Source organism: Psammomys obesus, unplaced genomic scaffold, assembly GCF_907164565.1.
Source record: "Psammomys obesus unplaced genomic scaffold, mPsaObe1.curated_primary_1811, whole genome shotgun sequence".
NCBI classification, from domain to species: domain Eukaryota; kingdom Metazoa; phylum Chordata; class Mammalia; order Rodentia; family Muridae; genus Psammomys; species Psammomys obesus.
In genome coordinates this window covers 3306557-3332878 of record NW_026590681.1, presented here as the reverse complement: position 1 = coordinate 3332878, position 26322 = coordinate 3306557, and the positions used below count along the sequence as shown (strand labels likewise).

At 40.1% G+C, this 26322-nt stretch overlaps 2 protein-coding genes across 2 annotated transcripts in view; one reads left to right on the top strand and one right to left on the bottom strand.

Moving 5' to 3' along the window:
* Nucleotides 1-20910, bottom strand: part of Gas2 (growth arrest specific 2) — a 145426-nt gene extending 124516 nt beyond the window's left edge. The window contains exons 1-3 of the mRNA XM_055608339.1: nt 20812-20910; nt 19811-19995; nt 580-763 (exon numbers count right to left, since the gene is read on the bottom strand). The gene's annotated coding sequence lies outside the window, so the exon portion shown is untranslated. The remainder of the gene's footprint in view (nt 1-579; nt 764-19810; nt 19996-20811) is intronic.
* On the top strand, nt 20786-23775 carry Fancf (FA complementation group F). Its single transcript, XM_055608338.1, has one exon. It carries the CDS (start codon nt 20851-20853, stop codon nt 21991-21993), a length of 1143 nt encoding a protein of 380 aa, XP_055464313.1. The 5' UTR covers nt 20786-20850; the 3' UTR covers nt 21994-23775.
* Nucleotides 23776-26322: the final 2547 nt, after the last annotated feature.

Sequence of the window (26322 nt, the reverse complement as noted above, 5' to 3'; positions counted from 1 at the left end):
TTGCCAGAGTAATTAAGGCTTCAGGAAAAAAAAAAAAAAAAAAAACTCCTTTGCTCCCTAAACAGACTCCAATCTGGGCTAAAAATGAAACACCTCATCGAAATACAAAATTATGTATAGATAAGTTAACGTTTGTTCAACTCTACCCAACTCCTTCACCGAAACAGTCACCCCAAATTGCTTTGCGACCTCTCTTTCTTTTGTTCCCATAAACTCAAACCGTCAGGTCAGGAAGTGTGACTAAGACCAACAAGCCCCCCACGTCCCTCTACACCCCCCACAACCGCAGAGAGCATGCACAGCGTCACAGGCACGCTTGAGCATCACACACGTGTACGTTTACATCCACACGCTAACTTCCTCACTTCCGCCCCTGGTTGGCTGAGCGGTCCCAGCGGGCTTCATGCGCTGCCCAACAATAGGGATGGAGAGATGGAGGCTGTTTCCAGGGCATCAGAAGGTCCCCCACTGCAGTGAGCACAGCTCACCCTTGGTGCTGCACGGGTGCTGCTTCCAGGTCCCTCCCTGCGCCTGTCTGCAGTAGCTCAGCAGCAAGTCCCCTCTTGGCGGCTTGCTCACCAAAGCAGCTGCTCCCTGCGGCTCCTCTGCAGCAGTTCAGCAGCACCCGAGCTCCGGGCTGCGCCCCCAAGGCTCCTCCAGACGTCGGTCCAGTGGCCCTGGCTCCTTGCAGGCTAGCAGCACGGTGGTGGCAGCTGTGGCCTCACCGCCCCTCTTCATACTTCTGTGATGGCTCCTCTTGGTGCTGTTTGGGAAAATGATTTTAATTCCTCTCGCCAGAAACAGATTTCCTACATTTCATCACTCCACACGGACCGAGCGGAAGTAAAAAGCTTACTTTTTTTTTTCCCCGGCTGGACAGCAAACGCGGTTGACACTGATTTACCCTTCAAATGGGAGAGATTGTATTACAAGCCCTTGGCAGCAATTCCGAGTTGGGGCCAACCTCCAGCCCCTTGCCTGTCCCCCAAACACTAACCTAGCAGAGAATGGGTGGAGAGCTGGGAAGGGATCAAATTTAACTTCAGTGTTTTAACAGTCAATGACTTTAGCACAATGTTAAAACTGGGTGTTGGAAAGTTATTTTCCTGGTCTGTGAGTTTACACACTCAGTGGCATGAGCTTTCTAGTAACTTGGGATAGTGTTCATTCCAAATAGAAGAATGCAATGTCTTAAAATTTTCTATTTAAACATATTTTAGAAGTGTTTGCACCCGGAGCTGTTTGTACTTTAAAATGAAGTGTGATTGTGTTTCCTTCTCTCCGCCACAGCCCAGTGTTGTGTTGACATCACAGACAATTCAAGCCAACTGCTGTGTATTCGGATGTGAACTTTAAGATGAAAAGGTTTGCGTGGAGCAGGCAGATGTTGCACTGTCTGGTTCACCTCTAAAGGACAGGGCCCTCTAGCCAAGTGTCCGGTTTTTACTTCCCAAAAAGTCTGGTACAAGGGCTCACCCTGTGAACGTCTCCACCCAGTGTGCATGACTGCAGCACACAGTATTCCCTGATTCTCAGATAGCAAGTGTAAAACCTAATGAGGCATGCTCACATCCCTTATCAGAAAACAACAAAACCAATTACCCATAAATCTGCAAGAGCAAACTACTGCACACAATTTTAGCTGCCTTTGAAAATGCATTATGCATTTATTATTGCTTCCATCTGGATAGGTTATTTGCTCTAAAATATCCAGAATGGCACGTTATTTGCATGCAGTGACAGTACAAACAAAAAGAAAAAGAGAATAGGAAGACTTAGGATACTGAAAATTTTCGTTTCAGTCAGACTTGCTATTGCAACTGTTGGTTCCACAGTCCTCCTTAGCACCCCAAAAGGATAATCCCTTGAATTGAGAATGGACAGCACCAAAATTGACAACAACAACCAGACAGAACTTGACCTGGTGAACTGAAATCCATAACATCATTGCTCAGTTAGACCAGGTTTGAGTTCAAAGAACCCCACAAAGCATTTTGAATTTCTGAACCTGTGCACTTGACATAAAAAATTACATCCTTGATAAATTTTTATGATTCAAACATCATTATCCAGTGAATGGTAATGTATATGTTTTCAGGAGCTATCACAAGAGTTCAAAATGTTTACCACCTTGAACTTTCAAAATCTTATATTCTATCTTCTCTTAGATAAAATAATCTTGTCTTATTATTCATTACTTCAGTTATAAATAATGAGTTCAGATGTATTTACTGATTCAGGATAATGGCAAACCTGGTTCAAAAAATAAGGAGGCTTTCAAGGGCACTGAAGTACCCTTATCACACACACTGCCTGCCACCCCATAATCCATCCTTCCCATATTTTAAGTTTTAAATTATGCATCATGTCAATGCCTGACCTTCAAGACAGATCCAGTAGGAAAATACCAGAAGCAACAGGGAACTTTCATTTTCTCCCTCACTTACCTTACAGCTATGCTAAATATACTCTTTTTGTGATGAAAGTAATATAGCACAGGGGTTCTGAAGAGGCATTGTGGCGGTTAGTTGTTGTTTCCCTTTTATTGAAAATACATTTTTCTCACATATCTTCAATATAGTTTTCCCTCCATCCACTACTCCTTGTTCCTCATTTCACCTCTCATCCAGATGTACCCTCTTTCTGTGTCTCATTACAAAACAAACAGGCTTATAAGGGATAATAATAAAATAAAATAAAATAAAATAAAATAAAATAAAATAAAATAAAATAAAAACTAACACATCAGAGTAAGACAAAATAAACAAATGGAAGGAAAAGAGCCCAAGAAGACAGCATAGGAATCAGACTCACTCCCTTGCACACTCCTATAAAAATTCTCAACTGGAAACCATATTTATATACGAAAAGAATCAGTGTGTTAAAAGGAAAGAAGAAAATGTTAAGGAAAAAAAAATTTAAAAAGGAAAAACTGACATACCAGTTCAACTACTCCATAATCAATGAGTTGTGTCGGTGTTGTCATAAGCAATGGAGCCTTGTCATTAATTTGTGGAGAGCAACCTATGGCACTGGCAATAGTACGTGTTCTTTGGGAGGTTCAAATGAGATGATTTTGGCCAACTGCTCAATTAGATGTGATCCAGTCCCAGGACTGAAATCTTCATTTATTGAAAAGAGATGGCAAGTTGGTGCTATTTCCCCCCAATATTTGGGGATTTCATTTAGATAACCTTCATATATTTTAGGAAGCTTCTACTGTATTAGGTTTCCACACTATCCCTCAAATGGCCCTTCTTTTCAGCTGTCTTCCCATATTCCCTCCCTTATCCCTGTCTTTCCACCTCTCCACTTAATCCTCTCATCCTAGTCTTTCTCCCCATCCATCCATAACTATATATATTCTATTTTCCTTTACTAGGGAGATCTATCTGCCCCTTGCCCTGTATATCCAACCTCCATTTCATAGACGGTAGCTTGGTTATCATTGACTTAACAGCTAATAAGAAAATATATGCTACATTTGTCTTCTGAGTCTTTACCACCTCTCTTGGGATTTTTTTTTTCAAGTTCCATCAATTTACATGTCAATCTCATGATTTTGTCTTTTAATGGCTGAGTAATACTCCATTTTATAAATATAACACATTTCCTTTATCACTTCTTCTGTTGAAGAGAAATCTAGATTGTTTCCAGTTTCTGGCTATTATGAATAAAACAGCAGTGAACATGGTTGAGCAAGTATTTCTGTATTAGGATGAAGTGTCCTTTGAGTATATGCCCAAGAGTGGTAAACTGAATCTTGAAGTAGATCAATTCAAATGTCCTAAGTAAGCACCAGACTGATTTTGATAGTGGCTGTGCAAGCTGGCACACCCATCAGCAATGAATGAATGTTTTCTTTGCTCCACCTTCTCATCAGCGTATATCACTTGTTTTATGGATCTTAGCCATTCTCATGGCTAACTACTTTAAGATAAAATAAAGATAAAGAGAGGACCCTAACTAAAATGTTCAATCCCCATCCTGAAAGGCAAAGAGGATGGACATCAGAAGAAAACGAAAATAGGAAACAACCTCAGAACCTGCTACAGAGGGCCTCTGAAAGCCAGAAGAAAACAGGAAACAACCTTGAAACCTGCCACAGAGGGCCTCTGAAAGCTTCTGCAGTATAGACTGTCAAAGCAGATGCTGAGTCTGATGGCCAACTGATGGGCAGAGTGAATGGAATTTTATCTAAGAAGTGGGAAATAGTAAGAGCTGGAGGGGACGGGAACTCCACAAGGAGAGCAACAAAACAATATAATTTGAACACAGGGAACTTCCCAGAAAATCATACTCCAACCAAGGACTATTCGTGGAGATGACCTGGAACCCCTGCACAGGTGTAGCCCATGGCAGTTCAGTGTCCAAGTGGTTTACATAGTAATGGGAAGAGGGACTGCCTCTGACATAATCTGATTGGCCTGCTCGTTGATCACTTCCCCCTGAGGGGGGAGCAGCCTTACCAGGCCACAGTAGAGAACAATGCAGCCACTTTTGATGAGAACTGATAGACTAAGATCAGAAAGAAGAGGAGAACCTCCCCTATCAGTGGACTTGGGGAGTGACATGCATGCAGAAAGGGGAGGGAGGGTGGAATCGGGAGGGGAGGAGGGAGGGGCTTATGGAGGGGATACAAAATGAATAAAGTGTAATTAATAAAAAATTAAAAAAAAAGTCAAAAAAAAATAAAGATAAAATCTCAAAGTAGTTTTGATTTGCATTTCCCTGGTGAATAAGGATATTGAACATTTCTTAAAAGTGTTTCTCAGCCATTTTAGATTCCTTCCTTTGAAATTCTGTTTAGATTTGTATCCCAATTTTAAATTGTTTGTTGTCTTGATATCTAGTTTTGTGTGTTCTTTATATATTTTGGATATTTGCCCTCTGTCAGATATGTAGTTGGTAAAAATCTTTTCCCATTCTATACACTGCCACTTTTCTCAAATGACAGTGTCTTTTGCTCTACAAAAGCTTTTTAGTTTCATGAGCCATTTAATAATTGTTGATCTTAGTGCCTTCATTAGTGATGTTCTGTTCAGGAAGTCTTCTCCTGTGCCAATGAGTTCAAGGCTATTCCCACTTTGTCTTCTATCAGAGTCAGTGTATCTCAATTTATGTTTAGGTCTTTGATCCACTTGGAGTTGAGTTTTGTGTAAGGTAATAAGTATGGATCTATTTGGATTCTTCTACATGCAGCCATCCAGTTTAACCAGCACCATTTGTTGAAGATGGTATCTTTTTTCCCAGTGTGTATATCTGGTTTCTTCATAAAAACCAGGTGTACATAGGTATGTGGGTTTATGTCTGGGTCTTCAGTTCAATTCCACTGATTAGTGTCTGTGTTCCAGTGCCAATGTCATGCTGTTATTACTCTAGCTCTGCAGTACAATGCACAATTAGGGATGGTAAGACTTTAAGCACTTTTTATTATTCATGATTGTTTTAGCTATCCAGGGTGTTTTATGTTTCCCTATAAAGCAGAAAATTGTCCTTTCAAGAGCTATAAAAATTGTGTTGGAATTTTGATGGGAATTGCATTGATCTGTAGATTGTTTTTGGTAAGATGGCCATTTTACTATGATAATCCTACCACTCCATGAGTATGAGAGATTTTCCTATCTTCTGATATCTTCTCCAATTTCTTTCTTTAGTGTCTTAAAGTTTTTTCCATACAAGTCTCACTTGCTTTGTTATAGTTACCCCAAGATATCTTATTTGAGGATATTGTAAAAGATGTTGGTTCCATATTTCTTTTTTAGTCTGTCATTTGTACACCTAGGGCTATAGATTTTTGTGAGTTAATTTTGTATATACCTACTTTCTGAAAGTGGTTATCAGCTGCAGAAGTTTCCTGGTAGGATTTTTAAGGGTCACTTGGGTATCTAGCACATCATCTGCAAATAAAGATACTTCTGACATCTTTCTTTACAATTTGTGTCCACTTGAAAAACTTCAATTGTCTTAGTTGTTCTTACTACAACTTCAAGTACTATATTAAATATGTATGGAGACAGTAAACAATCTTGCCTTCTTGCTGCTTTTGAGTTTCTCTCCATTTATGTTGATGTTGGCTATTGGCTTGCTGTATTGTATTCATAATCTCTCTGGAGATTTTATGATGGGGATGATGGGGTGTTGTATTTTTGTCAAAGGCCTTTTCTGCATCTAATGAGATGATCATGTGGCTTCTGTTTTTCAGGGTTTTTTTTAAATATGGTGGATTACATTATACTGATTTATGTATATTCAACCATCTGTGCATCTTTGAGACAAACCTTACTTGATCATGGCAGATGATTTTTCTGATGTGTACTTGGGTATGTTTTACAAGTGTTTTATTGAGTATTTTTGCATCCATGTTGATAACGAAATTGGTATATATTTCTTTGTTAGGTTTTTATGTGGTTTGCATATCAGGGTAACTGTGGCTTCATAAAATGAATTGGGCAATATTCCTTCTGTTTCTTCTCTGGGGAATAATTTCAGAAGTACGGGCATTAACTCTTCTTTGAAAGTCTGGTAGAATTCTGAGCTAAAACCATGTTTGATTGGGAGATTTCTAATTGCTGCTTCTATTTTACTGGTGATTATAGGTCTATTTAAATTACTTACCTGATATTGATTTACCTTTGGTAAATGGGTACCTACCTAGAAAATTATCAATTTCTTTTAGATTTTCCAATTTGGTAAAATAAAAAATTAAAATGTCTTATGATTATCTGGATTTCCTCACTGTCTGTTGTTATGTCTCTCTTTTCATTTCTGATTTTGCAAATTTGGATATTTTCTCACAATCTTTTAGTTAATTTGGATAAGGGTTCTTGATTTTTCTCAAAGAACCACAACTTCTGCCAGCTTGCAACAGCCTAGTACCATGAGAGAAAGACAGCTCCAATTGAGGAATTTTCTAGATCAGGCTAACCTGTGGGCATGTCTGTGGGGGATTGTCTTGATTGCTAAAGTGGGAAGACTCAGCCCACATGGGTATCACTATTCCCCACTTGAACAGTGTTAAGATTTGAGAAACTGAGCTAAACACAAGCAAATAATCTTCACATTCATTTCTTTTTTTCTTGTCTTTGTATGTCATATAAACAGTTACTAGAATTACTGCCTTGACTTCATCTCAGTGATGGACTGTAAACTAGAATTGTAAGCCAGATAAACCTTTTTCTCCCCTAAGTTGCTTTTGGTCAGGATTTTAACACAGCAGCAGAAAAAACTAGGCCAAGTGTCAAATAGTGTTTTTACTTGATTTGCCTGGCACAAGTACAAATTTCCATAGTTTTTTTGTGTTTCTCAAAACTCAGTATTTTTCTTTATATATGCCATCACTTTCTGGGAAAGTTTCCAAAGATAACCTCTGTTCAACTCAGACTGTTTACACAGGAAGCCAGAGTCCAATGATGGCACTGTAACCTACCTGAGAGAAAGGGGGATGAAACAAGTGTCTGACTTAAGGAGATTAAAAATATCTAATTATGACCTTGAAATGTCACCTCATTGAAAACAATAAGGCGAGGTTTGAAGAATTCTCAGCTACAGTTTTTGTCTTTCTATCATCACAGGTAAATTCTTGAGTGAGGAAAGTGTCTAGATTAGTGGCCATTTCCTGGGTTTCTAAACTTTTCACACCATCCCTAACATGAACTATCAGTCTTCTTTAAAAAAAAAAAAGAGAGAGAGAGAGAGTAGAGGGCTTTAAAATAACCAATAAAATGCCTTATTTTCGGCCTTATCTATATGTGACCTTCTTTTCTTCCCTCCCATCTTCAATGGAAAAATAATACGTATGGATTTATTCTAGAGGGGGGTGGAAATAGAATCGAGAAAATTAGAAGACAAGCAATGATCCCAACAATGAAAGCAGACATTGGGTTAAAGCAGTTCCTGGTACCAGCATGGTAACTTTAGCTCTTAGGTATCTGGCCTCTACTGGTAACTGCATACAGGTGTAGTGTACATGTCATGGCTTGGGGGTTGGGGTAAATCAAACAAACAAACAAACAAAAAACATTATATTTCTAAATAACTCTGATGGAGCAATTAAAAACGGCAATGTTAGCCATTGGAACAAGTGGACATAGGATACAAAAGCAATAGAAGTAACATGATGGTACAAAAAAAAAAAAAACATGAAACAATGAAATAAGTGGAGTAATTTCTGAAGGAAATCATCTGACTTCATTTTATTAAAGCACTTCAGTAAGATAAAATGTTTATGTCCTTGCCTGGCAGCATTTACTAGTCTCTCAACTACAGTTATAATGTAGATAAATGATTTTTTAATATTGCGAGACAAAGAAACTAAATTTTACAAGCAGTACTTACAAATCATGTCAGGAATAAGAGAAGCTAGCTTCTGAAATCTCAAACAATAAATCTCACTACATTTTACCACATTCATGGGAATGAGGCAGAGAAAACAAAGACTAACTCAGAGAAATTCCATGTTAAAATTTAAGGTTTTCTGTTTAAAATTCTTCTAATTCATACTCTGGACAACTTTAGACTTTGATTTTGCACATTCAGTGTAAGCACACGTTTCCTACTGTGTAATTCTATAAAACATCTGAAACCTATGAAAAGAGACTAAAATCTCCTTTGGGAGAAGCTGTTTGTCCCGGACAGTTAACTTACTCTGTGCTTTGTGGGCTGAGGTGTGGCTTTCCTACTTAAGCTGGAGTTAAGTATGTAAACATTTTCTTTTATTATATATGTTTGTACTTTATTTCTAAATATATTTTGAAAAAAAATGTAATGCGGAGATGCTCAACTTTAAAAAAAAATAGTAATATTTTTTTCTTGTTTTTTCGAGACAAGGTTTCTCCGTGTAGCCTTGGCTGTCCTGGACATGCTTTGTAGAATAGGCTAGCTTTGAACTCAAAGAAATCCACCCGCCTCTGCCTCCCTGAGTGCTGGTATTACAGGCATTACCACTGCGCCTGGTTCTTATTATTTCTATAGCCATAACCTTGTCTGTCTTTTGTGTCACTGAATTCCCTGCACACTGAACACCACGAGACAAGGAGCAGATGCTGCATGTATAATCACGGGAATAAATGAATGTCACAGATATTAGTAACACAGAGATTTTTAACACTCTTTACTTACACTTTGATTACTTCTAATTTTGTAAATTGAAATTCAGAGTAGAAAACTCATTTTAAAATAATGTTACAGGTGATCATTTCATTCCACAACGAGAACCATGTGGACACAACATTTTATGTGGTAAAATATAGAGTTCACTAAAGCAGATGCTGGCTGGGGTGACAGATTTGTAATGAGGTCAGCCTGTGTCACTTGTCACTTCATCTAAAAACAAAGCAGATCTGAACCCAAGGTTTAATCATAATTCATATAACACGGCTGCAATGAACTGCATGGAAATAGTTCTATCATGATGAATAGTTTTCAGTCTTTTGACTCAAAATCTAAAGAAATGTATTATGGAACAGATACAAAAGCATACACTCAGATACACATAGCCACCACCGACAGTTACCCCTAAGTTATTCCACTCTGGAATTTTTCTCCTTGGCATTACTGTGGTCTCCTTTGTGTCATCCCCCATTGAAAAGCAACACACTAATAGAGGGTTAAACTTGTTTCATAAGCCATAGTTAAAATACATGTACATATGATGTATATGTATATGTACACATACATGTATTTATATATTATTGTAAGGAAACTGAACTCAAGAGGAAATCAATCAAGACTGAGGAGAGGTATCCATGAACAGGTAGCTTCATTATAAAATTTAAAGCATATTGTGTATGTCAACCATAGGTACTCTCAACATGATAATAAAATCACAGCTCCTGATTTTTACTGATGCTACCAAGAAAGATATTTCATGCTTTGATTTCCTGTTAAAGAAGTATGTTCATCTAGAAGCATCTAGATCCTAACCTCTCTGAGGATCCCTTTGACCTTTGGGAGTTGTTTCATGTGTCCTCTGAGAACTTAAAGTATTCTTTGATTTATGATTTTCCACACATCATAATTTACCTCTCCATCTCTCTCATCTACTAAATTATGAGTTTGAGAAAGCAGGGATGAGGGCTAGAGAACCAAAACTGGAAGAGAAAGTAAGTACGAAATTGTGTAATTTCATATGTCTTTATCATGATATCCAATGTGAGCTTGTTGAGTAGTTGGCTGGATGAATAACTGAACCACAGAACCTCTGGGTTTCTGAATCAAGGTGGATGTTGGTGCACAGTGAAGAGACATGGGCAGGTATCTAAGCCAATTGGTGGAAAACAGCACAATTATTAACTTTACATCTTTATTGATAGAACAAATGACAAAATAAGGTTTTGGTTTTTTTTTTCCTCATTCATGTTTTCTGAAACTCTCATTCATGAAGACATTAAACCAGTTCCCTTTTGGTTATGGGGCCACTTATAATGACAAAAATATACTTTATCAACTCATGAGAAAAATTCTTGACATTTTTATGACATTTCACAAATGTAGAAGCCTTGCCCACTGCTGATTTACATAACACATTTAGAGTGGAGACTTTTAAAATGAGCTGATTTGGTATTTGCTGTACCAAATAGTAGACCAGGAAGAATACTGAAAAGAGTAGCACTCTAAAGCCAAAGTGAGAAAGCTTCACAGGAAAGTGGGGAAGGCAGTGGATCTTTGCTGGAGAAACCATTGCCTACCTGCTGTGGCCACAGTGATGACTGGCCTCTAGAGTCATTTGCAAGGAAACCTTGTCTCCCACTATCCCTGCCAAGGCTGTCAAGAAGTAGAAGTAATACTGTGCACTGATGGCTACGGTCCTTGACATCATGAATTGAAGACAAAATTTGGAAACAGACAAAGTGGGTCTGAACTCTAGGTTCTTTGCTAAACTTTAACTACAAAGCAGGATTAAATACACCACTTTCTGTCAGGCATGTCTTAAGGGTCACATAAAGTAAAATATAAAATAGTGTCCTATTTGGTGACTGACTACCTCCATTTTTATACCGAGTATCATCTGAACAAGCCCCTGCAATAATGATATTGCCATCCTTCAAAAATAGAGACCCAGAAAATTGTAGCCTCCTCTCCTGTTTTATTTCCTCTTGTGCATGGTTTGTCCGTGCCCTCATTCTCCCAGCTCTGCTCTGCTAGGCATTCACTATATAAAGGCAAGGGTTAGATCCCTGCTGACCAGGGGCCCACACTATCATAGAAAAAAAAATGACTTTAAGGAGTTTATGTGGTATCATACATCAACTAAGCAGGTTAAGCTGGGCATGGCAAGGTGGCATACATCTATAGTCCCAATACTTGGGCAGTAGAAGCAAGAGAATCAAGGGCATAAGGCCACCCTGGGTTCACTTTGTCTTTTAAAATTTTTTATGTATTTATTACAGTTTATTTACTTTGTATCCCAGCTGTAGCCCCCTCCCTTGTCCTCTCCCAATCCCCCTCCCTTCCTCTTCTTCTCCAATGCCACTCCCTCAGTCCAGTAACAGGGGAGGTCCTCCTCCCCTTCCATCTGACCCTAGTCTATCAGGTCTCATCAGGAGTGGCTGCATTGTCTTTCTCTCGGGCCTGGTAAGGCTGCACCCCCCCCCTGAAGGGGAAGTGATCAAAAAGCCAGCCCCTGAGTTCATGTCAGAGACAGTCTGTGTTCCCATTACTAAGGAGCCCTCTTGGACACTGAGCTGCCATAGGCTACATGTGTGTAGCAATTCTAGGTTATCTACATGAATGGTCCTTGTTTGGAGTATCAGTCTCAGAAAAGACCCCTGTACCCAGATTTTTTGGTTCTGTTGTTCTCCTTGTGGAGCTCCAGGTCTTACTATCTCCCCCTTCTTTCATAATATTCCCTGCACTCTGCCCAAAGTTTGGCTATGAGACTCAGCATCTGCTTTGATTCCCTACTGGTTAGAGTCTTCCAGAGGCCCTCCATGGTAGGCGCTTGTCCTGTTGCCTGTTTTCTCTCTCTTCGATGTCCTAAAAAAGTGTATAGCAGGATTCAACTTATGGCTGAGTTTGATATTTGTTTGTTTCCTACAACATAAATATGAAGCACTTTGAAGCAACTCGTCTAAAGGAACAGTACCTGTCTACTTCCCTCCCTTTTCTTTCCTTCCTTCCTCCTCTGTCCCTTCTTCCCTACCCTTTTCTTCTCCTCCTTCCTTCATTTCATCTTGGCTCTCCTTTTTCTTTGTTTATGAAAGGAAAGGAAGACAAGAACTCTTTCATTGTCCAAGATATTTCAATAAAATTATATCCAAATATTTAAAGCTATGATAAAAAAAATCCCTGAGGAAAATCAGTGAATAAGTTTGTAAGATCTGGGTCCCACAGGAGTCAGTCCACTGCTCATGATATCATAGGCACAATGGCAATGCATCTATCTCTAGATTTGAACCAAATACCTTCAATAAGTATCAGTGGATTGTCATGAAAAGCATATAGCAATAGACATTCAATGGAAACTTCTGAACAGGAAATTTTTTAGCAAAAGGGTCAAATAGTCCACAGGAATGATCTTTCCTTTGGCTTTAGGAACAGGAGAGAAATGGGAGTCTATAGGTCATGGTTTTTTATTTGTTTGTTTGTTTTAAAGTATCCCCAAGCCTGAAGAGGCTTAAATGACAAAATACTGAATGATAACCCTAAGCACTGTTTTTTCACTTTATTTGTTTGTGTTCTTAATAATAAGGTAACCACAAACTGAATGATTAACTTTCAGAGAAATTTTACTTGGAAACATGACTTGGAGCAGTCATTCTCAACCTTGCTAATGCTGTGACCCTTTAATATAGTTCTTTATGTTGTGGTTACCCCCAACAATAAAATGATTTCATTGCTACTTCACATTGTCTGAAACTGACGAAGTTAAGAACACTACTAAATGAGTAAATCACTCTATCCTTAAATACATTAAATGAATGATGCTTTCTGTAACTAAGACCAAAATAAAAATATTATTTGATCTGGAGAAATTAATAGTTTTATTTTGAAAATTCTATTTTGGAATTTAAAGAATTAGAAAATTTTATTTTAAAAAACACAAATAACAAAATTCTACCAACTAAGCAAGAGATGAAGATGCCCCATATTCTGCAGTAAAAAGCAGCAAGAACATGTGTAGATCTGTTAAATACTGACATTGAGACTTAAAAAAATGGCCACATTCATGATGCTCTACAAAAGAAGAAAATAAAAACTGAGCTATACAATCCTTTTGCCTCAAACACTTTTTTCTTCCTTCACATGGACCATCTCCTTTAAATGTGCTAGGATAGTCTCTGCAGCATCCCTTGGAATTGTTTTCCCATCTTATTTTCATTTTTTGAGAGTATTCCTTATAGGTAAGTATTGTCAATTAGCAAAGAAACAATGCCATGAAAATGTTACCCTCCAATAAAATGCATCTGTAATCCTGTAAATTTTATTATAATCACTTGTTGGCTGGTTTCAGGCAGTTTATTTTGAAATACCAGGAATCTCTGGTGAGAACATTCTTTGACATTAATGCTATTAGCAGACCAGCCCAATCTCAGAACCTAGATTAGATCTGGAAGTAATTAAATACAGCAACTTTCGTGACAATTTCTCACCGTATTGCAATTTTGTGAGAGACTAATTAGAAAAATTAGGTTCATCTATCATTGTGAAAAGGGGAATAAAAGTGAGTTCATATGTGTGTATGTGTGTGCACACTCATGCTCTTTTCAACTTCCATTTGATTAGGTTTAAGATTATATATATATATATATATATATATATAAAAGATTATATATATATTATATATATATATAAAGATTATATATATATATATAATCTCTTAGGACATTTTGGGTTATATGTCTGGAAAGTTCAGCCATCCAGAAAAAAAAAGAAGGCTGAGAAATAATGAAAAAATAAATGTGCCTAAAGAATCCACATAAAAGTTTTGGAGTCTTGAAAATGGGAACAACAGATACTTAAAAGTTATTGAACCAGAAACAAAAACTTCTGGCAGGTGCTCATACAAGCAACATACAATAAGCATTGGACAAAATGAAGGCATGCAGAGATTGTCACATCTACATAAAATCCAACTTCCAATTCAAAATAAAACAATTCATTTTTGGTTGCTTCTTTTATTTTCGTATTCAACCATTAAGGGAGAAAGACAGAAAGAAAAAGAAAGAGAAAAAGACAGAAAGAAAGAGAGAAGAGAGAAGAAAGAAAGAAAGAAAGAAAGAAAGAAAGAAGGAAGGAAGGAAGGAAGGAAGGAAGGAAGGAAGGAAGGAAGGAAGGAAGGAAGGAAGGAAGGAAAAGAAAAAAGAAAGACAGAAAATTATAAAAGAAAAATTAAATCTGCAAAAGGTATTCTAAGGTCTTTACCATATGGGTTCATGTTCCAACTTATCCACCATGCCCATACTGTTATAGAATGCTTTGTTCACCTGTAATTAAGTAATTACATTATGATTTCATAGTGCCTATCATCATATAACCGTTATAATGATGACTTTTGTCACAAACTGACAGCACCTATGTCAATGATAGGTCTCTGAAAATACATTCATTAAAGTACTCATCACTATCTAGACGAGTACTGATAAAAAGTGTTGTGACTCACATATTCACATGACTTATAAAAATGGCTGAGAATTTGAGCAACTGTATCTGTTGAGGTCTTGTCAGAAAATAAGGACAGATTTGTGAGAGACAGGGAAGATAAATAAACAGTAGAACATTTATAAGACTCTGGACAAGGTAAAAGCACCCATCAAGGTATGTCAGTCCATGCAGGAAGCCCAGAGGACTACAAGAAAGAATACTCTGCAGAACATCTGCAGGAATGATGCCTGCAGCCCAAGCCAACACAGCGCACCCTGGTTCTCCTGCTTGTTTGCTAATGTCTCTTATTGGTTAGTTCAGCAGAAAGTCAGAGGTCTAAGGCTGTCATGATGATGCACAATCCTCTGCTCAGGACAGGGGGAAAAGAAGGAAGAAAATACATTAGTGAAGAGAAAGGAAAGCATTAAGTTTCTTTTCTATTTACAAAAATCTAAATCAGAAAATTTAAAACCCAATGCACTTTCCATTACCATGCTGTGTGGCCTCTGGACTATGTTAGAGCAATGTTTCCAGGCTTTCACATCCAAGCAAGAGACACTCAAGTAAAGAACATTTGAAAGACATATATAAATCACTAGGTTTACAGAGAAAAAAAACTCTTTGGAATATAATCGTATAAATAAAAATGATTTTAAATTTCTACAAAACAATAGATTCATTGAAACATCATCATATGTCTATCATTTTTACTTCCTCTATATTCACAACCCATTACCCTCTCACATTTCTCCTCTCACTGGTCCCCTTACTACCTGTATTAGTTACCTTTCTGCTGCTGCTGTAAAATACTATGACAAAGATAATTTAAGGAAGAGTTTATTCTGGCCTATGGTGTCAGAGTGATAAAGTCCATCATAGCAGGAAGGCATGGCAGGGTAGCAGGAGCAGGAAGCTGGCTGACCACATTTTCAGCAGCATACAGAAAGCACTGAGAAGGAGCAGGAAGTTGAGCACGGTTACAAACCCTCACAACTCACCCCAGCTCTGATGTAACTCTTCCAGCAAGGCTCCACCTTCTAAAGGCGCCATAACCTCACCTACAGACAGACTATATATAGAAAACAATTCTCATCAAACCAACCTAAATGATTGCCCTTCTACCTTCATGTCATATATAATATATATTTATGTAATCTAGAGTCTTTACAATAGAAAAAACAGGCAATATGCATCATTCTGATCTGAGTTTGGCTTGTTTTACTTAACATGATGATCTCCAGTTCCATCTACTTTTCTAAAATAACATAATTCAGATGATACACATCTTGGCCGATTCCATCAAACATGAATAAGAACGTAGAAGAAAGCTTTTAAATATTGATTTATATAAAAATTCCCAACACTTAAAACTGCCTTCATGTTAGACCACGGAATTTGGAGTAACTAAAATCTGTGTTCCAGGGCCCTGGTCACTCAAAATGGCAAAAGAATAGAAAGTATCTATTATTCCCTCGCACCCCCCCCCCACACACACACACAAAAAAATTCACTTCATACTTTTGAGTCATCATTAACCAGAAATGACAGCTCTAGCAGTAATGTTTCTCTAATCGCATTCAGAATTTATAAAGAATGTGACTCTACTTAAATCAAAGTTCTTTCTGGTCCCCTTAAAAGCACTGTGAGGTTAAGTGCTACTGTTACGATGTGGATGAATTGCAAATCCAAGCAAATTTTTCTTAGCACATATTTCAGTCTTGGTGGAGCTCTAACTGTCATGATGGGGAAGGTTTGGGGACAGAAGCCTGAAGTAACTGGACACACTATCAGCAGTCAGAACAGAGAAGACAGGAACTTGGGGTCAGGTTATAAGACCCAAGGCCTACCCAGTGACTTCCTCCAGTAAGGCTTGGCCACATAAAGGTTGCCTAACCTAACCTTCTGTCAAAAGGTCTTATCCATGTATGATAAGGAATCGGCCAAGATGTCTATCATCTGGATTATATCATTTTCAGGAAAGAAGATGGAATTAGAGATCATCATGTTAAGCTAAATAACATCACCTAACCACCTGTCACCCTTCACTAGTGACAAAGTGTTCAAACAAAACACATGAGTGTGTGGGGTACGTTTCATATTCTAACCAAGGCAGCCAATAAGTGACTGCCAGTGATGGGGACTGGGCACACTAGTCAGGAGGATGCTTCCTGTCCTCCTCAGTAGGTCAAAGCAGAATGGTGTGGGGATTTCATCACACTCTTAAAAACGCCTCTAAAACATACTGTCTATTCTGGAATTTTCTGTTTAATATTTTCAGACTGTGTTTGGCATTGGGTAGCTAGAACTATGCAAAACAAGCTGTGGGTAAGGCAAGACGAGTGGGCAGCATTGTACAGACTGATAAGAGAGTTGCTTTCTCAGCTATGCAATATGTTGATTTCTCACTTACTGCATATCTTAAAACAAGACTCCAAATTATACCCAGTAAGAAATAATGTCAACTCAAAATTTCAAATCAAAATATTGTGTTGGACAGTATTTAAAATCAAAAACAAACCCTACAGGAGCCAGCTGCATGTTTGATAAAGATTCCTCTACTACTGCTCATGACAATGCTGACGGTTGCTGTTCCGTATTTGCAAAGAGTAGAATGGGAAGCTGACCATGCCAAGGTCTGCAGACGTACATATTAACAAATCCAAGCCAGCCAAAGTTTATGAGCCACACACTGTAAGATGAGGCTTGTAATACCTACGTATATTTAAATTAAATAAATTAAAAAGCCCTCAAAATTGTCAAATGCAATTGAAAATGTATAGAGTCCCACACTTGTAAGCAGATCCAGCTTAAGGACTATGCTCTATCAATTTTTCTTTCTGGGAAAGAAACTGTCTCATTAGCATCAATTCACTATTGACTTTAGAATAAGAAAATTTTTTCTGAATCCCACTGACCTAATTGTTGGGCTTTTCTGGATAAGTCTGAAGTCGGTCATCTCCAGATAGCCAATTATTTGTGCTTTGTCTATGAAGATAGACTCCAATTTCTGATCTGGGTGATTCCAGGTCTTGTAAGTAGGTCACATAGCCCTCAGGGCAGATTACAGACCAGACCCTTCTAAGGAAACTGTTCTAGCAAGCATATAGGAATTCCTAGAAACAGCCCACCCTGCTAAGGATCTTAGTCAAGCAGTGACCTTCAATTGTACTTGGAGATGTGTCTCCCCATAGGATAATTAAGTACTGCACTTTCCTTCTTATGATCTGATCATTAAGTATCCCTGACTCCCTGACCCTAGTGAATCAACTACATTCATCCTCGAAATCCCACCCTCTGCCAAGGGTTTACATTGCCCTTGATGTCGCATGAATAAAGGTTTGCAATTTCTGAGATCCCTCATTTATCCTATACTGAGTTATGTCTCATTGGGTCTATCCTCTAGTCCACTGGGCCTGGCCCTCACCAGACCTGGGCCTTGGCTAAAAGCCAACCAGGCATGGGCTTTGGCGCACACCTCTGCAGTGCTCAGCACAGCAGCTTGACCAAGAACTGTAACACTTTGGTATCACCAGGAGCTTTGGAATGCCCAGCTTCCATTGCCACTCAACGTCATGCTAAAAGGATTAAACTGTAACACTCCATGGAAAACCTTTTCCATACTCTGCCTTAGTGCACTAAAACCTTTTCCACACCCTGGCCTCACCCTAAAGCCCTCTAGCTGCCCCTAAGAGAAATGACCTCCTTCCCCTGTTCTCAGTCTGGAAACCAAAGACCAGGACCCCAGATGAAATCTAAGCCCTTATCAGGGGAAGGGTCTGGCCTATAATCTGCCTTGAGGGCTATGTGACCTCCTAACAAGACCTGGAATCATCCTGATCAGAGGCGACTTTAAAATCCCACTGAGAAAAGGGAGTCTATCAGCATAGACAGAAGGCAAATAATTGGCTATCCAGAGACAACAGACTTCACCCTTATTCAGCAGAGCCCCACACCTAATGACTGCAGTTACTTCCTCCAGCCACTTCTGCACTTATTTTAGTTAGTAGAGAATGTTATAGATGGAAAGGCTTAAGGCTGGATTTCTAGACTAATTAGTAAATTAAGGCAGGGTTCCATTAATGTGATCAGCTTACATTTTCTGACCCTGCCTGTTGAGCTGAGCTAGTATCACTATCCCAAAGTACAATGACAGTAATGGGATATGTGCATCGTTACTTTCTGGTGCTATGATACATCTTAAACAAGGCAACTTATAGAAGGGTTTATTTAAGCTTACAGGTTCCAGGGTTCCTGAGAGGCAAGAGTCCATCAGGGCCAGAGGTGAGGTAACAGGAGGCAAGCCTAGTAGCAGAAGCAGAAAGCTGAAAGCTGACTTTCTTACCTGCAAACATGACGCAGAGAAAGATGAAAGTGGAAGGAGATAAGGATTTAAGCTCTGGAAGCCCACCTAATTACATACTTCCTCCAGCAAAGCCTCATCTCTTATCCCTTCTTAAACATTGTTACCAACTAGAAACCACATATTCAAATACCAGTGCAGATGGAGGACATCTCTTATTGAAATACCACAGAGCATATATTGAAAGTCAGCAACAAAAATCCACACCAGTATGTTATGTTATGATCTCCTTCCTCTCCAGAGTCCTCTGAGGTAAGCTCCTTGTGAAGGTGTTTTTTTTTTCTTAGTTGTTTGTCACTCAACCCTTGTGGTTTGAATGAAATGCTATTGTAATAAATTCTAATTCACTACATATCAGAAATTTGCAGAGTGTAACCAGCACATGGAAGATTGCTGTGGCATTCCCAGAACACACTGTACAGATCTCATGCTGACATTTTAATGTCTGTGATTCCTCTCACGTGATTTTTCATTATCCCCTGATGGTAAAAACATTTTTTTTTTTGTTTTTTTTTTTTTTTTTTTGGTAAAAACATTTTTTTGTGGCCTAAATCAAAGATCAGCCCAAAGAACCTTCTAGCACTCTCCTATACATTTCCAACTGGTCTTTAAAAAACAACATACTTATAATTTAAAAAACAAACAAAATCTGATCTGCATTATACTTAAGTCAGTCTGGGGTCTTCCTAATTTCTTTCTCAAGTGTATAGGTTTGGTACTTAACATATTTGAACCTCTAGATGAATTCTGCCAAATTATATGGAATAGTGGTTCCAACTCCAAAATAGTGTTTTCTTCCATTGGGAAACTGTCATAGGCATGCAAAGCTACTTAATAAAAAATGGCTACTCTGAAATGAATACTCACTGTGGTGCTAAGACTTAATGTAGAACAGGTTTGAGAAGGTGACCAGAATGGGTGGAGCTGGCGAGGTTTCTCTGCACTGTACCAGCCACATGGAAATAAAGCAGATTTGGACTTCTTTCTCATCCTACATTAGATCTGTTTTTCACTCTGGTAGCTTGGTTCTCATGGCCTTTTCCGAGCCTGTCCTGTGGGCAGTCAGTTGAAAAGAGGGTTTAATGAGGCTTTGCCAAACATCCAAGGTCTAGTGAGTCTTATTTTTGTCTGCCACATATAAAGTCTCCTTAAATGGAATGTTAGCGTGGAACAGGGTAACATTTAACCATACTTATCTTTATTGTTCTAGTCCTGTCCTCTACACGCTATCACAGCAAGTATCTTAAGTACTTAATGAGCGAGTGAACCAGTGACCGCCGAATACCTGCTAGAATGTGGCTGCTCCATTGGTTGTAATTCCTAAAACACCCATTGTACAGGTAGCCTAAAACAAACTTACAAGGCCAAACAATACAGTCTGAGTTATCAGACTAAACTAAACAAATCTGGCCTACCTATATGCTATGATAAGAAAGCCCAGAATTTTGCAGAGGCTGGCATAAATAAGCGGGTTAATTTGGGCTTAAAATTTTCATTTACTGCTTGACGAGGAAGCCTTGCGACAGTAACGTCACAGTTAAGAGGTTTCCTCAGAACAGTTAAGTTAAATAAGTAAAAAAAAGGAACTCCCTGGGATGCGGCTCTGTGTAGTATGCTTGTCCAGCCGAGTAACAGAAAAAATGGGCCACTTAAGACCTTGGGGTTCACACGCGGAGCACATCCGCACTGCTAGTGACGATGAAAGTCAGGCCCCTTCCGGGGAAGCGCCCGACGTGTCTACCAAGGGCATTTTCAAGGCAAAAGGTCACGTAAAGGCCTTGCGCACACACAGGAGCTCCAGCGTTCTCTCACAGTTCTGGAGTGGTAAATTGCAATTCCCCTCCGGTTTGTTTCTAGCGCCAACGGACCCGGAAACGCTGTTGCGAGACTGACAGTAGCGACGTCCAATGGCAGAGATGCTAAGGCGGGCTCTCAAGCCTACGTCCAATCGGCTCGCGCCTCGGAAGGTAAGGGCGGAAGCGGCCGCCATGGAGTCTCTGGTGCAGCACCTAGAGCGCTTCTCGGAGGTGCTGGCCGTGTCCTGCGGGACGCAGGTGCGCACGTGGGATGCAGCGACCGTGCGCAGGGCACTGCAGTGGGCGCGCTATCTGCTCCACGTGTACCGACGCTTCGCCGGTAGCAGCCGCGCGCGGGAGGCGATCGAGAGGCGGCTCCGGGCGCCGGGCGGGGCCCTCGGGCTGCGCAGCTTCGCGGCGCTGGAGTCCGGGGACGTGCGGCTCGCCCTCCGCCTGCTGCGGAACCGCGCGCTCGCGCCCGCCGCCGCCCACGCGCTGCCGAGCCTGCTGTTCCCGGGCCCCGCGGCGGACCGGGAGGACGACGTGCCGCAGTCGCGCCTGGCGCTGCTGGCGCGCCGCGGGAGCGCGCTGCACCTGCTGTTCCGCCTCGGCGGGGACGCGCCCAAGGGCGCGCTGCTGCGCACGCACTCCGAGCTGCTGTGCGCGCGCCTGCGCGACCTGGGCGGCGCGGACTCCCCCGCCGCTCGCCAGCTCCTTGGAACGCTGTGGGCGAGCGGGCCTCGAGAGCACGTGCTGTGCGTGGTCGGCGAAGCCCTGCTGCGCGAGACCGGCCTGGAGCCAGCCCAGGCCGCAGACCCTGCGGGCGCGGATGACACACAGAAACTGCTGCACTGGCTTCTAGACAGCCCCGAGCTCTTGTCTGCTTTCTGCCGCCGGCTGCCCCCTAAGCGCCTCGCCGCCGTGGCGGGCCGTCACCCCAAACTGGCTCGAGCCTACTTGTACCTGCTCACAGTGTGGGCCAGGCGGCTGCACTATGACCTGCAGACGGGCGCCTGGGTCCCCATGCACCTGGAGGACGTGCCCTGGGAGGAGCTTTGCCTAAGGCTGCAGAGCTTGTGCCTCGAACAACCACCCCTGCAGGAAGAGGTGTTGGCGACCGTGCGCTCCTTCAAGGCCCTTGATGGAGATTTTGAGGTTCCCGGAATGAGCATCTGGACAGACCTCTTGCTGGCCCTGCCTGATGGTGGTTTAGTGTGGGAACATTCAGGAGGAGGCTCTCAGGTCCCAGGCTGAGCATCTGGACAGACCTGTCCCACGGAGGGAACGACAAGCATACCTTTCGCCAAAGCCTCTGCCCTTTATGCACAATTTGACTATACAGCTACAATTTGACTATACAGTTTACAAAACGCCTGTGTTCTCACCACCGCCTTGTCCTACATGTTCCCCAAACCTAATTATTTACGTTTTACAATTTTAAGTGGTTTGTAATGCAAATACAAATATTTTTTAAAGTGATGTTTGAGTTTTTTTAGATACTTGACATAGTGTTACGTTCTGGTGGTGGATTACTGCCCATGTTAGACAGTACTTGGCATTGAGCTGCATCCCCACACTCTGAAGTATCCGTAAAGCCGTGGAGTTTTCAGCTTGTTTCCTATAAGGCTACTTTGTAAGAATACTAAAACTACATGCACCTTAAAAAAAAAAAAAAAAAAAAAAAAGGCAGCCTTAAATTTTCCAAGGCCACTTTTTATCCATAAGATTTACTTTTCTTATTTCCTGACACTCTTCACTTCAGTGGTGAAAAGTTTTGTTTAAACAGCAAATATTGTAGCATCACATGTTAGTTTCAAAGCTGACTGAGCTAGAACTTAAGCTTTAGACTTGCTGTTCTCAACTTGTTTACCAACTTTAATGTGCATTAAGGTTGCGTTGTTCCAACAGTTTTGTTCCTCTTTTGTGTGAGTCTCTATTCCGAAAGTCAAAGTAATAGCATATTAGTCTAAAGCATCTTGAGTACACACTAAGGATTTAGAGCTCAGTAAATGTATCCCTTTGGGTATTTGGGTGATAAAGGAATCAAACTAGTTAGAGAATCAAGGCTTCTGCTGTTTATCAAGTTAGTAGCTCTAACCTTGTGTCATCATTAAGGTGTTTAAATAATCGATTCTGGTTTTCCTCGAGGTTGCTACATGGAGACTATTTGGAGTGTTTGGTGACTTCGCCGGTAGTAGTGGTGCAGTTCTTTAATCCCAGCACTTTTGAGTCAGAGGCAGGCAGATCTCTTGAGTTTGAGGCCAGCCTGGTCTAAAGAGCAAGTTCCAGGACAGCCAGGGCTGCACAAAGAGAAACCTTGTCTCAAAAACCAAAATCACCCAGCTTTGTCGGCTTTAATGTTCCAAACTTACTAGGTGATTTTGTTAGTAAATAACTTGCAAAATACTTTGCAGGGATCAACATACTTTCTCCATGTTTGAGATATTTCAAAGTAAGAATTTTTGGTAAATATCCATAAATCAAAATTTAATTTCCAATTCCAGACATGGAACTAGAGCAAAAGGATATATAATGTAAAATTTTAATTATGCCTTAAACCCTGAGTATAAACAACTGAGATTATCCAAAGAGAACAATACCACATTTTTATTTTCCTGTGGTCAGAATCCTTTTTCTAGCTCTGATCTGTGTAAACCATCTTTTATATTTACAATTCAAGTATTCTGACTTGGATTGCTTTGTGCAAATGTAACAGGAGTAACGACTAACACACTCTGCAGTTCTATTTTGTTGTTTTAGAGTCTCACTCTAACCCTGGTTGGCCCAGAACTCACTGTTGCCCATGCTAGCCTCAGACTCCTAGAGGATTCTCCTGCCTCAGCCTCTTAAGTGCTGAGATTACAGGTGTGAGCCAGTACATACAGCTAAATTCTGTATCTTCCTGTTCCTGTGGTTTTGAATTTTTAGTCCTGATGCCTTTCATTTGTAGCTTATTTCATGCTGTTTTACTTTCGGTTGTTGCAGGAGAAACCAAAGTTTTAAATAGTAAAGTAAATCTTGATTTTTTTAGTTTTATCAGCTCCATTTCAGATGATTTTGTGAGTTCTACGATTATACTTTCATTCATTTACTTACTAGTTTTTGTTTATTTCTTCTGTTTCTAGGATTCTTTTGAGAATCATCTCATAGTGATAAACATTTTAATTTGTATCTACAACTGCCTGCCTTGATCATGTTGGAAGGTGGTTTTGCCGTGTACATGATTTTTGGTTATCATTCACTGTGTCAATTCATTTGTCTCCTTTTCCTTGTTGGAGAAGAACGGTGTCCTCAGGCTGCAGTTCCTATGTAAGTAGCCTTTTTCCTATTTTTTATTAATTTTTTATTTTTTATATTAATAACAGTTTATTCACTTTGTGTCCCAGCTGTAGCCCCCTCCCTCATTCCTCTCATGCCCCTCTCCAAGTCCACTGATAGGGGAGGTCTTCTTCCCCTTCCCTCTTTCCCTAGCTTATCAGGTCTCATCAGGACTGGCTGCATTGTCTTCCTCTGTGGTCTGGCAGGTCTGCCAAGCCCTCAGAGAGAGCTGATCAAAGAGCCAGCCACCGAGTTCCCTTGGTTCACCATCTGCATCTTCACCATTTCCTCCATGCTCCTAATGTTCCTAATCTCTCCTGTGACTGGCTGGGCCTATACTAGGTTTATGCTGCCCACACCCTAAAGCTCTTTCTGGCTGTCTCCATGTCCATTTGTGCTGCTGTGGAAACTACTCTCCCATGTGACTCATTTGCCTGGACTGATATTCTGCCCTGGGTTTTACCTGCAAATTACTACCCAGCTATAAGAATAAACTTTCCGTACTCCTCTGTAGTTAAGTATATCTATTACACTGCTTTGGGGCACCTTGTAATAAATACAAGTAGGAACTACTTCAGATTTTTCCTTTTAATAGGCTGAAGTTGGTATGCTGCAATGGGTTCTCTAGGACCAAGGCTGGAGAGGTTGGTCACCTGCCTATGAGGAAAGAAATATGTTCTTCTTTCTATATGTTTCTGTTTATTCAAATGATTCTTCTTGGATGTGGTGCTCTATGTTACATCAACAGTGCCTGTAATACTCAGTAGTACAGACTTGGTAATACAGGCCTTAATACTGACCTTTAAACATCACTCATCCAAAATTTTATTTGGCTTCCTTTCTCTAAAATCTGCCTGGCACATACACATATATATGTGACATATCTCACATGCTTATTTTAGATTTATTTTATCATGTGTAAGTATGTGTGTCTGTATGTAGATTTTGCATAAGACTATAGATGTCTTTGGGGGCCAGAAGAAAGTCCATCACCTAGAGCTGAGTTACAGTTAGCTGTAAACTGTCTGATATGTGTCCTCTGCAAGGGCAGCCACTGATTGCTTTTTATAGTCTGCACTGCATCTCAGAAGTCCCTTAAGATGAGAGGTTGATGAGACTTTGTTTCTTTGTGTGTTTTGTAGTGTTTTGCTTTGACTTTTGTATTTGTTTTTGTTTTGAGTTTATTTTCTTGAGATGTAAATCTTGGTTGTCTGTCTGATTTGATATGTAATCAACTAAGAGATAGCCCTCTGGAAAGGTCTATGGAGGTATTCCCTGGGAAGATTAACTCAAGGAGAAGGCCTCCCGCCACACTCAGTAGCCTTCTAACTTTCTGGGTATATGGAGGTCAGAAACAAAAGGCTGCATGCCTTGAGTCTTGTGCATATACTCTGTATGTGCATGTCTCAGGACAATATGATGGCAGGAACAAGACCACTTCTGACTTGTTTCTTCTTGAAAAGCCAGGACCCTCAGACTGCCATAAGTAGCTGATCATTATGCTATCATTATGGGAATAGAGCATCATCATCAGGGGCATCTATCTAAGAAGTGTAAACCATTTTAGAAGTGACTTAAGTAGAATGGATCTGAACAAGAATCAAGTCCCAATATGTGCTGACTTTTTCAGATTTCAACCCAACAGCCTTAAAAGCCTTCCACAGTTACTTTATTGCCTCAGAGTTGAATCAACATTCATCTATGTCATGATCATGTCATGATCAAGTCTGAGGCCAGCCAGACTTAGCTGCATATGAAATCCAGGCTAGCCTGGGCCACAGTCTAAGATCCCTGACTTCTCCACAGAAAGGATTTTGCTGATGAGGATGAATTCTCAACTTTACTATTTTTTGTGATATTTTTGACCCTGATGCTTTATGCCACAATTCAAAAGCAGAAACAGGTTATAAACAGAATGACTCCTCCTAAAAATGTAGATATAAAGTATTCATTATTGACACAACTTAATTGATGTAAACACTCTAGGAAGCAACCATTGATTTTTCTCAGAAGTTAATTGGAAATGATCAATTACTCTATCAGAATCATGGCACCCCCTCATTTATTAGATGCTAATTGTCCTGGTAAGCTAAGGATGCCCTTTTGACTTAGGAATGTGATGGCTCTAAGGGAAAGAGCTTAAATCATTACAGTGATGGCTGTCTCCAGCTGTGTCTGGGAGCTTCATTGCTCTCAATACTGAGGTTAGGTTTTGACTTAAAAGGAGCTTACCATGTCTTAAAGGTCTTGTGGTTGTATCTTTCT